Source organism: Rhinopithecus roxellana, chromosome 14 (assembly GCF_007565055.1).
Source record: "Rhinopithecus roxellana isolate Shanxi Qingling chromosome 14, ASM756505v1, whole genome shotgun sequence".
NCBI lineage: Eukaryota > Metazoa > Chordata > Mammalia > Primates > Cercopithecidae > Rhinopithecus > Rhinopithecus roxellana.
The window spans coordinates 130,490,023-130,502,723 of record NC_044562.1 but is presented as its reverse complement, the minus strand read 5'-3'; the positions used below and the strand labels follow the sequence as shown (position 1 = coordinate 130,502,723).

The 12,701-nt window shown below is 38.6% G+C and overlaps 1 protein-coding gene across 1 annotated transcript in view; it reads right to left on the bottom strand.

The window, feature by feature from the left end:
* LOC104673357 (thrombospondin type-1 domain-containing protein 7B-like) overlaps positions 1-12,701 on the bottom strand; it is a 327,106-nt gene that overhangs the window by 14,710 nt on the left and 299,695 nt on the right. The window contains exons 12-15 of the mRNA XM_030916127.1: positions 6,120-6,279; positions 4,743-4,916; positions 4,552-4,647; positions 1,870-1,952 (exon numbers count right to left, since the gene is read on the bottom strand). Coding sequence (XP_030771987.1) covers positions 1,870-1,952; positions 4,552-4,647; positions 4,743-4,916; positions 6,120-6,279 — 513 coding nt within the window. The remainder of the gene's footprint in view (positions 1-1,869; positions 1,953-4,551; positions 4,648-4,742; positions 4,917-6,119; positions 6,280-12,701) is intronic.

The following is a 12,701-nucleotide window of genomic DNA, read 5'->3' as shown; positions in this document are numbered from 1 at the left end:
TCATTCTGCTTTACGCCCCTCAGATGAATTCTTTCCTCTGAGGAGGCAAGAGTCAAATTGCTGCAGACCTGTACGGATTCGCTGCTGCTGATGTAACCATATGAAACTACGTCTCTGCTCGTAGGCTTACTTCTGCACTCAAGGAGGGCAGCCTTACATGGGAGATAAAAGACTTCGCCAAAGACACATGCTCAAGAGAAATATACCTATGGCTATCTGAGTTACTCCCTCCTTGTAATAACTCAAGTATCACTCCACATCACATCCCTAGTTGGCATTGTGACAATGGGTCTTTTATATTTGTCTGTAAGTTTCTGGTCATTTTCAAGTACAATGAATGTCACCAAGAAGCAGATTATTGTGAGACATGATGGATGAAGATTCCTATCTGTCTCTGGAAGTGAACATGAAAATAACAGCTCTTCCTCCAGCAAGTATACAGACAATAGAGAAGAGTGGAAGAGAATAAGCATAAGATTATGAATCTCTATGACTTTGCTCTTATGGCTCCTTACCTAAAGCTATTTATCTAGCATTTTCTGAACAGATCTTAGCTTCACAAAGCCACTCATGCCAATCTTCAACAACCAGTTAACTTTATTTAGGTCACCAATTATTGACTGAACACATGATTTTGAGGATAAATAGATACTAAAAGTAAACAAGGCACCTCAATCTTCTACAAAAGGAAAAAGGTAAGAAAAGCACATGTTAACTGCCCATAGTTTAGTTCAGGTTGTAGTCATATAATAATAATACATAAATATGATATTTTCAGTTGGTTTTAATTGAAAGTATCACAAAATAATATCTTCATATCATAGTAGAGAGATCTAAGAAAGTTTGTATATGCTCAGCTATTAAAGTCATATTCTCAAGATGCATCTCTATTTTTAGCATGAGAGAAAAGTTGTAACCAATCATATGTTCAAGAGTTCAAGGAAAAAAAGTAATTTCTGTTTAATTAAAGAGGACATCTAGAGAGTTGGTGAAAAGCTACAATTTCTACTTTTCAAACATCATTAACCCAAATGGAGTTGTTCCTGAACTTCTCCTCTTTTCCTTCTATTCCCCTCTGCAAGCTTACCCACTGTCTTTTCTGTGGTAAAGAATTAACCCATCTTGAATTGCAAGGCCAATAATAGGACTGAGTACTTGAATTTTTAATGAAATCACTTTTAGAATAAGCATACTATAAGAAGAAGCTTGTTTCTTTAAAATAATTAGTATAGTTTTTAAAAATTATAATGCACTGCACACTATGAGTGCCATTGATTAGAATACATTACATGTTTTACATTAATTCCTGAGTTGTGGTAGATGGGAGTTATAGGAGAAAAAGCATAAATAAATTTCAGCTTTGAAAAAAAAAAATACACGCACATCCCCTACCCCACACACATATTTTTTTCAACCATAGTCACATATTCAGCTTATTTAAAATAGACTAAAAATGTACTCACTCAACAGTAATCACAGTGTAATACAATTTACATAATAACTTCAGCAAATATGAACATTTATAATATCTTTCAAAATAGGTGAGGCGTATAAAAGGTTAAGAAGAAAAGACGTAAGTCAACTGAGAATACTCATTGGTAAATAGAGCTATAATTTATAATAACATAAATTAGACATTTGAAAGACAGATTTGGCTACAGACAGATTTATAGAAAAAGACTGTTCTCCTTAGTTCATGGTCCTGACAAGAAATTCTTTATAACTGGGATTACTCCTGCAAATGCCTCTAGATGGTATCATGGGCATGTGGAACTGCTGCTTGAGCTGCAGCAGACAGGAGAACATCTGATTGTATATATAAAACACGGCAACTAATGCACTTATAGAAGACTCCAGCATATGACTCACCTGTGTACAGTAGGAGAAAGGTTTTCTGCAGGCTGGAATGCACTGCCGAATGGCAGCGGGACGGGCCTCAGGGGAGCAGCCTCCTACAAAGGAAATTCCATCGTCATTTGCAGATTTCTCTATGATACATATTTCTAATTTTTTGGTATTTTTTTAACCTGTGGCACTGGCCTCTTTGCAACAGTATTATTATTTTTGAAAAATCTATTTGCCAACATTGTGGTCCAAGCCTATTTTATTGATTATGTTAAAATGAATTGTTTGAGATGGGAGGCTCTTCTAACAGAGGCTATTTGAGGTAGAGTTTTTATACTTGTTTATTGGCGATGTGATTCTACCATATGGCTGTGCTTGAGCGCAAAGTCTATGAGAGCCAGAATCTGTAGAAGAATTGACAAAATCTAGATTTAAACTCAGGAGCAGAAAACATATCTGCTGGAATACTCCTTCTACATATATACTGCTCCAGCTCCTGAGCGCCCAGCTAGGCACTAGGCCGATTTCAACAATCCAGTAAATGCTAAAAGAATGCCACGAATGAATTCACGGGACCATGGTATCAAACACATTGGTAGTATTTTTAAATGTAAATCAACTGCAATACATACACACAGAGTCACATACAAACACATTCTTAAGAGCAAGCACCGAAGCTCTAGGAGAGACAATCAAACATCTGACACAGTACTTGTTGCTGCTTCGTACATATTTTTGAGTAAATGGATGAGACAATGTATGTCTCTATAACTGGAAAATCATTTACATACTAGTCTTGCTTTGCTAAATTCAAGGTAGTAAAAGAGACATGAGACAAAGCCTAGAGACAATTTGACTAAGCACCATTTATATAGTACTGGTTGCATTGAAAGGTTCTAGCCTTTGCATAACTACAATTGCCAACCCATTATAGTTTATAGCTTTGTAGCTAGCGAAAAGCTCTGGGCCTAAGGCAGAGTAGGGAACAGTCAGACCTACATTGTCCCTGGGAATGAAGCAGCCAAATTCTCACTGTGACTCGAAAAATAACACAAAGAATCCACACAGAAATTTTTAAAAAGCAAAATTCACAGTCCAGAATTAGCATCTAGGTGTGAAATCGATAATTTGGGTGTTAGTGGCAATAACCACACAGTCCTGTTTCTACCAACTGTGTTGGTAGTGGCGGGGGGAGAGTTTCCGCTCTTTAAACCAGGGATCTCCACAGCAGGAGTACTCAGTGGGAGGAGGACTCTTGGGAATAGGAAAGAAAATCTTGGACTTTACATAGGTTATAAAACATATTTTTTAATTCTAAGAATTAAATTAAGCTTTAGTAATATTTATCAGATGATACCGGTGACCTGAGCTTCTTCATCAGATGACTGCATGTTATACACTGTGCAAGAGGAATTCTGTGCAGAGAATCGACAGCAAAGCCCCCAGAAGTACGTTAACTCTCAGCATATTGCAGAGTATGATACCTTCTGTGTTCCTGACTAGGGACACTTAGAGTATATTTAGTTTTAACAACTTACAGAAAGGGTAAGTAGCTTTAAGTAAATTATTTTGTGGATAAACTATGAATTAAAAAGAATACAATAGTGCAAGAGAAAGTAAACAAGAAAAAGGAGGAGTTGACAATACTTCTATTCCTACGGGCATTTCAGCTCTTGCACAAGCTCTCTGTAAACCATAGTACTAAGTAAACATAATGACAATTTAATTTGCTTGGACAAGAAAGCATTTAAAAACCTCAAAAATTGGCTGGGCGCAGAGGCTCATGCCGGTAATCCCAGCACTTTGGGAGGCCGAGGTGGGCAGATCACGAGGTCAAGAGATCGAGACCCTCCTGGCCAACAAGGTGAAACTCCGTCTCTACTAAAAATACAAAAATTAGCTGGATGTGGTGGTGGGCGCCTGCAGTCCCAGCTACTCGGGAAGCTGAGGGAGAATCGCTTGAACCAGGGAGGCGGAGGTTGCAGTGAGCTAAGATTGTGCCACTGCACTGCAGCCTGGTGACAGAGTGAGACTCTGTCTCCAAAACAAAACAAACAAACAAAAAAAACCTCAAAAATTATTGAGAAGACCAATTGTACAATCAAATACTATCTGTCATCATGAATGAGGGACCTTACGCTCAGTCTATATTTAGATATTAAGTAATAATCATGACTCACAAAATATTCAAAAACTAAGCATCCAGTACGTGAATACAAATACCTGTAATTTACACTATAAAAGCTTTCTGCATCATTAACATACAAAATATTTTAATTTTTAAATTTTATCTTTATTAGCCTCTTTAATTTCAACTTCTGAGTATGTTTTATATCAGTTGAGTACTGCACACACACATGCTAAGATATGTCATTTGAAACGTTTTATTGAGAAGGGACATGATTTAAAATTTTACTAGCATCTGTCTTTTTCAGTCTTTATCTCAGATCATGATATTTAAGGACATTTTATTGTATTTCAGCTTATTTCTTTAAGTTGTTTGATATTTTTGATATTTTTATAGGTCTTAAAATTGAATTGCTTTCTTTCTAAGATGCAAACATCTAATGAAAATTTGTAATAAAATTCATCTAAGCTACCTGCCCAAGTCACCCCTTGCTTATAATTTGTAAGCTAATTCTTCTCACAAATGACAACACTCAGGGGTCTTTGTGAAGTGCCCACATGAGTCTTAGGCAGGAATACCTGTGACATTAACGCCATCTGAACGCTGGCACCACACAGTTCGTTCATTATTGTTCCAAAAACTTGCTTTCCATGTGTAGTGATAACATTTGCCTCCTGTAAGTAAATATGATAATAGCAGTTCTATTACACCTCACTTAGAATAAGCATTGATCAATCAAGGCTAAAGAACTGAAAAGTGCTCTTCGTACCTGCACAAGGGCGTGTTTCTAGAACCTGTTGGGGGCAGCTGTCTTGGTTCTCAAAAGACTGAATTATAAATGTCCTTGATCTAGACTGGCGACCCACAGTCTCAAAGCTTCTTCCGTCAATGCAGGTTAATTCACATGTGCTCCACTCTGACCATTCCGTCAAATGGCAGTCTCCTGGACAGTCATGTAGTACAGGGTGGAGAAAACAGCATGAAAAGTGGCACTGGACAACATTTGCATGGGCAGGGCTCACACAGAGATTTGCAGTGATACGTGCAGTTCCAGATACTACACATTTTATATCGATCAATTTTCCAATCAGTATGTCCTAAGAATGACGAAGTAATTTATAGTTTAATCTTGTTTAACAAGAAAGTTGCCAAAAACTAGATTGTTATTACTTTGCTTCAAATTGTAATAGTCACATCTAGAAAATATTATGTATCTGCTAGTGTTAATAAAACTTTTAAAAGAGAGATATAAAAATTATGGTAACAGTGTTCAAAGATCAGAATAACATCATAAAATGGATGTTCATAGAAACCATATAAAAGAGAATAAGTAGGTCACTGAAATGAACTATCTTTTGGACCAAAGAATGTTTAATTTAATACCTTAAACATCTTTCTCACTCCAGAAATATAATTTATAATTTATATAAATATATCTTTATATAAATTATGTACACAAATATTTTTGTTTGTAATACATATATACATGTATGTTATATGTATAATATACACATATAAATATTTATATGTATTTTATACATGCATATATGTGTGTATACATACATACATTATATATATTATATATGTTATACACTGTATTATAAAATATGTTGTCACCTTGAACTTATGCCATACAAACTACATTGTGCTACTAGGATTAAAATAAACTGATACATTTTATGTAACTAATAATGACCTTCCAATTTATAGAACTTCACATTTACAGAGTGCTTTCATGAACTCATAGCCTTACTGGTTCCCACCATGCCAACACCCAGAATTCAGTCAACATTTTTTTTATGCTGGCCAATGTGCTAGGTGCTGTTAGATACGGAATTAACATCACAGTTTCTAGACGAAGAAATCATTGCTCACAGGGGCTATCCCACGTAAAACAAAGAAGTGATAGAGATATGATTCTAACTTAGCTCTTAAGTTTCCAAATCCAGTGCCTTTTTTTTTTTCTTTTGCCTACTTTGGCTCCCTCAAAGCAGTAGGTATATACCAAAGTGATAATCACAATTAAAAATGAATTAAAGTTTTCTAAAAATTTAATTTTGATGAGTTAGAGCATCTCCAGGAAAAATTAGTAAAATAAATAAAAAGATCACCATGGGAGGCAATCCCAGTCACTAGCATTGCATACCTGGGCAAGGCACAGAACACAGCTGCTTCAGGATGCTGTCCTGAAAGGGCATTTCTCCACACAGTGCATCCTCGACCCGTCCAGCTGCATGAGATACTGAACCACTGTGGACCATGCAGGAAAGGCTGCGGATCTGAACTCCTTCCCCACAGTCTCCACCCTATGAGAGGAAAGGATACTTTTACAATTACCCAAATAATTTACATCTCAAAGTTTTGGCTCTTGCCACCTCTTGCCTAAGAAGACCGTAGTTGCATATTTTGGTAGCTTCCTCCTCTTGTGAGCTATCTCTCAATTGTTGACAATAAAGCATCCCTGGGCAACACTGCCAGAGCTGATAGAGAAGCTGCAGTGGGAATGCAAATTTATGCCATGGAACCTATGTACTTAGAATATGACAGTTCCTTTTGGAACTCAGCCAAGATTGACTAAAAAAGAAAAACAATACACAATTTGTCCAGGTGTATGTGATAAAATGACCCAATCTGTAATCACCCCCAATGGGAACATGTAAAGTTACAGGGCATAAATTTCTTTTATTTTACTTGTTTTTCTTTTTTATAGAATTCCGTACTTTTTTTTTTTTTTTTTTTTTTTTTGAGACGGAGTCTCGCTCTGTCGCCCGGGCTGGAGTGCAGTGGCCAGATCTCAGCTCACTGCAAGCTCCGCCTCCCGGGTTCACGCCATTCTCCTGCCTCAGCCTCCCGAGTAGCTGGGACTATAGGCGCCCGCCACCTCGCCAGGCTAATTTTTTTTATTTTTAGTAGAGATGGGGTTTCACCATGTTAGCCAGGATGGTCTCAATCTCCTGACCTCGTGATCCGCCCGTCTCGGCCTCCCAAAGTGCTGGGATTACAGGCTTGAGCCACCGCACCCGGCTGAATTCCTTACTTTTTTATATGGATTAGGTTGAGGTTTCTAATAAAACACTGTTTTTCTCTATTGCTACAATAAGTTGTTTTCACAGCATGCCTTCTATGCTGAATAATGTTCCTTGAAGACATGTCATTCCCATCTCACTTAGGTATTCTAGGCAATTAGAAAAATTTTGTACAGTGTCTCACAGAAACAGAAGTTTAGAATTGGATGGCTCCTAGTGGTAAACTGGCCCAACTATCTGCCTGATAAAAGGCTTCCTACTATAATATTTTTGGCAGAGAAGACTTCAGTTCCAAAATGTCAGCATAGAAGCAAGCTGGCTTCACCCTTCCCCCAGCCCCCCACAGATATCCAAAAACAAATATTCATTTCTGAGACTATCATCAGCCATATCTCAGAGCTCAAATACGAGGATAAGACAGTTCCTGGTACCACAGAGAAGTGAAGAAACTCAGTAAGTGGTAAGAGAATCAGACTTTCATATCTGCAATAGCCCTCCCCCAAATCTTCCCAGAACCAAGTGCACAGAAATTTTCCCCTTTACTCATGGTTTCTGGGCTGCAAAATGTGAGATTGAGGTAGATAACCAGCTTCCCCACCATCTTCAGTATGCTGGCAGGAGGCCTGTCTCCGCCTCAACCCACCAGAAGCATGGGAAGTGCCTGAAGAAAGAAACATCCCTAAGGACATCCAGAGACAAAGGGGGAGGTATGACTACTATCCCCAGCTCTGAAAACTCTGTTCTGTAATTCATGCAAAGGAGATACCAAGTCAAAGCGGCTGTTCAGCAGCACCATACTGTAGGAGGTTGGTTTCACAGGTCCCCTAGGCATGAACCCCTACCCAGCCTTCTCACACTATTGGGATATCCCCTTGGGGACCTCCCCTATTCAGGATAGGCAGCACACTAATTGTTTACCGAAGCAAAGCAAACCTATGCTCAAGATGCTATCTAGTGCTTAAAAGAAGGCCAGAACTTAGCAGCAGAAAAAAAGAAAGAAAACCAACAGTTAAATTACAAGGAATTACTAAAAAACAATATCCAATAAAAACCAAAACAAGCCACACAGACAAGCCTGGAATTAATAGCTAGTACTTCCACATAAAGACAGAGATGTCCATTAAAAAAAAAAAAAAAAGAAAGAAAGAAAGAAAAAAAAAAATCACGGAAAATGGGGAACCAGGACCATCCCATATGAATAAAGAAAGGAATCACTGCATGATCCTAACAACATGGATATGTGAGCTCTCTGACCAAGAATTCAAAATAACAATTTCTAGAATACTCTATGATCTCCAAGATAACATAGAAAATCTATTCAGAAATTTATCAGAGAAATTAAAGAGTTTGAAATAATAATTTTAAAAAACAGAAATACTGAAACGACTACATTAGCTGAACTGAAAAATTCATTAGAGGCTCTCAAAAGTGAAATGGATCAAGCAGAGAAACGAATTAGGGAGCTCAAAGACAGGTGACTTGAAAATACACAGTCAGAGGAGAAAAAGAATGAAAAGGAATGAAGACTGTCTCCAAGATATAGAAAATTACCCTAAAGACCAAATATAGGATTTATTGGTGCTCAAAAGGGAGTTGAGCAAGAGCAAAGTGTAGAAAACATATTCAAATAAAAAAAATCAGAAAACTCTTCAAAACTTGAGAATGATATAAATATCCAGGTACTGCAAGGTCAGAGAACACCAAACAGATACGACATAAATAAGGCTATCTTAAGGCACATAATAATCAAACTCTCAAAGGCAAAGGAGAAAAAGAGGATCTTAAAAACATTAAGAGAAAATAAGCAAACAATACATAAAGGAGCTCCCATTTATCTGGTAACATATCTTTCAATGGAAATCATACAGGGTCGGAGGGAGTGGGACATTTTCAAGGTTCAGAAGGAAAAAAATCCAGTGCCCAAGCATACTGTATCCAGCAACGTTATCCTTCAGATATAAAGGTATGATAAAGTCCTTTACAGACAAACAGAACTGAGAGAATTCGCCACCACCAGACTTCTCTTATGAGAAATGCTAAAGGGGGTTCTTCAGTTTGAAAGAACAAAACACAAATGTGCAAAAAGAAAGCATTTGAAGGTATAAAACCCCACAGGAAAAATTAAGCACATGGACAAACATGGAATATCCTAATACTGTAATTGTGGTGTGCAATTCACTCATAACTGAATTTGAAGCCCCAAATAAACATCTATCAAAAGTAATAACAGCTACAGCAACCTGCTAAGAGATATATAATATAAAAATATGTCAGTTGAGAAAAATGAAAGTCAAAATATCAGAGGGGCAAAGTTAAAGTGTAAATTTTTTTCATTTGTTTCTATTATTTTCTTTGCGATCTAAGCTAACTTGTCATCTCTTCAGAATAACTTGTTATACAGGATATTTTTGTAAGCTTCATGGTAACCATAATGCAAAAACTTACAATAAGTTTACTAAAAGTAAAACACAACAAATTAAAACTTACTACCAGAGAAAATAACTTCACCACAAAGGAAAAGGGGAGAAAATGAAAAGAGGAGTTACAAAGCAATTAGAAAACAAGCAACAAAATGGCAGTAGTAACTTCCTATCAATAACACTGAGTGTAAATAGACTAAATTTTCCACTTAAAAGACATAGAGCGTCTGAATGGATAAAAGAACAAGTCCCAAGTATATACTGTCTACAAGAAACTCACCTTACCTATTAAGGCACATATAGTGAAAGATACTGAAAGTGAAGGAATAAAAAAAGATATTCCATGCAACTGGAAACCAAAAAGAGAAGGAGCAGCTATATTTATATCAGCTAAAATAGTCTACAAATCAGAAACTGTAAAAATAGACAAAGAAGGTCACTATTTAATGATAAAGGTGTCAATTCAGCAAGAGGATATAGCAATTATAATTGTTGATATACCCAACACTGGACTTCCCAAGTATATAAAGAAAACATTAATAGATTTAAAGAGAGAGAGAGAGAGGGAGGGAGAGAGAGAACCGCCGCACAGTAATAGCAGAACATTTCAACACTCCACTGTCAGTAATTGACAGGACAGACACATAATCAACAAAGAAACACTAGAGTTAAACTACATTAGACCAAATAGGTCTAACAGATATTTATAGAATATTTCACCCAATTGTAGAATATACATTCTTTTCATCAGCACATAGGACATTCTTCAGAATAAAACATATATTGGGCCACAAAGCAAGTTTCAACAAATCCAAAAAAGTAGAAATCATATCAAGTATGTTTTCTGAACACAAGGGAATGCTACTAGAAATAAATAACAGGGGGAACCTTAAAAACTACACAAATACATGGAAATTAAACAACATGCCCCTGAATAACCAATGAATAAATTAAAAAATTAAGAAATGTAAAATTTCTTAAAACAATGAAAATGGAGATAAAACAAACCCAAATCTATGAGATACAGCAAAAGCAGTATGAAGAGGGAAGTTTACAGCAATAAATGTCTACATTGAAAAAGTAGAAAGAATTCAAATAAACAATTTAATGATGTACTTCAAGGAACTAGAAATGCAAGAACAAACCAAACCTCAAATGAGTAGCAAGATAAAATTATATACATCAGAGTAGCCATAAGTGAAAGTGGTCTCACCATACAGAAGATCAAATGATCAAATCTTTGTTTTTCTAAAAAATAAACAAGGGGGGCGGAGCAAGATGGCCGAATAGGAACAACTCCAGTCTCCAACTCCCAGCGCGAGCGACACAGAAGACCGGTGATTTCTGCATTTTCAACTGAGGTACTGGGGTCATCTCACTAGGGAGTGCCGGACAATCGGTGCTGGTCAGCTGCTGCAGCCTGACCAGCGAGAGCTGAAGCAGGGCGAGGCATCGCCTCACCTGGAAGCGCAAGGGGGAAGGGGATCCGTTTTCCTAGCCAGGGGAACTGAGACACACAACACCTGGAAAATCGGGTAACTCCCACCCCAATACTGCGCTGTAAGCATACAGGCATTCCAGGAGAATATATCCCACACCTGGCCGGGAGGGTCCCACGCCCACGAAGCCTCCCTCACTGCTAACACAGCAGTCTGCCTCGATCTATCCGCAAGGCAGCAGCGAGGCTGGGGGAGGGGCGCCCGCCATTGCTGAGGCTTAAGTAGGTAAACAAAGCCGCTGGGAAGCTCGAACTGGGTGGAGCTCACAGCAGCTCAAGGAAGCCTGCCTGTCTCTGTAGTCTCCACCTCTGGGGACAGCGCACAGCTGAAGACCAACAGGGGAAGTAGCGGGAGCCGGTGCAGACGCGAACGACTCTGTCTGACAGCTTTGGGGAGAGCCGCGGATCTCCCAACGCGGAGGTTGAGATCTGAGAACGGACAGACTGCCTGCTCAGGTGTGTCCCTGACCCCTGAGTAGCCTAGCTGGGAGAAATCCCCCACTAGGGGCAGTCTGACACCCCACACCTCACAGGGTGGAGTACACCCCTGAGAGGACACTTCCAAAGGAAGAATCAGACAGGTACACTCGCTGTTCAGCAATATTCTATCTTCGGCAACCTCTGCTACTGATACCCAGGCAAACAGGGTCTGGAGTGGACCTCAAGCAATCTCCAGCAGACCAACAGAGAGTCCTTCTGACTGTCAGAAGGAAAACTATCAAACAGGAAGGACACCTATACCAAAACCCCATCAGTTCGTCACCACCATCAAAGACCAGAGACAGATAAAACCACAAAGATGGGGAAGAAGCAGGGCAGAAAAGCTGGAAATTCAAAAAATAAGAGCGCATCTCCCCCTGCAAAGGAGCGCAGCCCATCACCAGCAACGGATCAAAGCTGGTCAGAGAATGACTTGGACGAGAGGAGAGAAGAAGGCTTCAGTCCATCAAACTTATCAGAGCTAAAGGAGGAATTACGTACCCAGCGCAAAGAAACTAAAAATCTTGAAAAAAGAGTGGAAGAATTGACAGCTAGACTCATTAATGCAGAGAAGATCATAAACGAAATGACAGAGATGAAAACCATGACACGAGAAATACGTGACAAATGCACAAGCTTCAGTAACCGACTCGATCAACTGGAAGAAAGAGTATCAGCGATTGAAGATCAAATGAATGAAATGAAGCGAGAAGAGAAACCAAAAGAAAAAAGAAGAAAAAGAAATGAGCAAAGCCTGCAAGAAGTATGGGATTACGTAAAAAGACCAAATCTACGTCTGATTGGGGTGCCTGAAAGTGAGGGGGAAAATGGAACCAAGTTGGAAAACACTCTTCAGGATATCATCCAGGAGAACTTCCCCAACCTAGTAGGGCAGGCCAACATTCAAATTCAGGAAATACAGAGAACGCCACAAAGATACTCCTCCAGAAGAGCAACTCCAAGACACATCATTGCCAGATTCACCAAAGTTGAAATGAAGGAAAAAATCTTAAGGGCAGCCAGAGAGAAAGGTCGGGTCACCCACAAAGGGAAGCCCATCAGACTAACAGCAGATCTCTCGGCAGAAACTCTACAAGCCAGAAGAGAGTGGGGGCCAATATTCAACGTTCTTAAAGAAAAGAATTTTAAACCCAGAATTTCATATCCAGCCAAACTAAGTTTCATAAGTGAAGGAGAAATAAAATCCTTTACAGATAAGCAAATGCTTAGAGATTTTGTCACCACCAGGCCTGCCTTACAAGAGACCCTGAAGGAAGCCCTAAACATGGAAAGGAACAACCGGT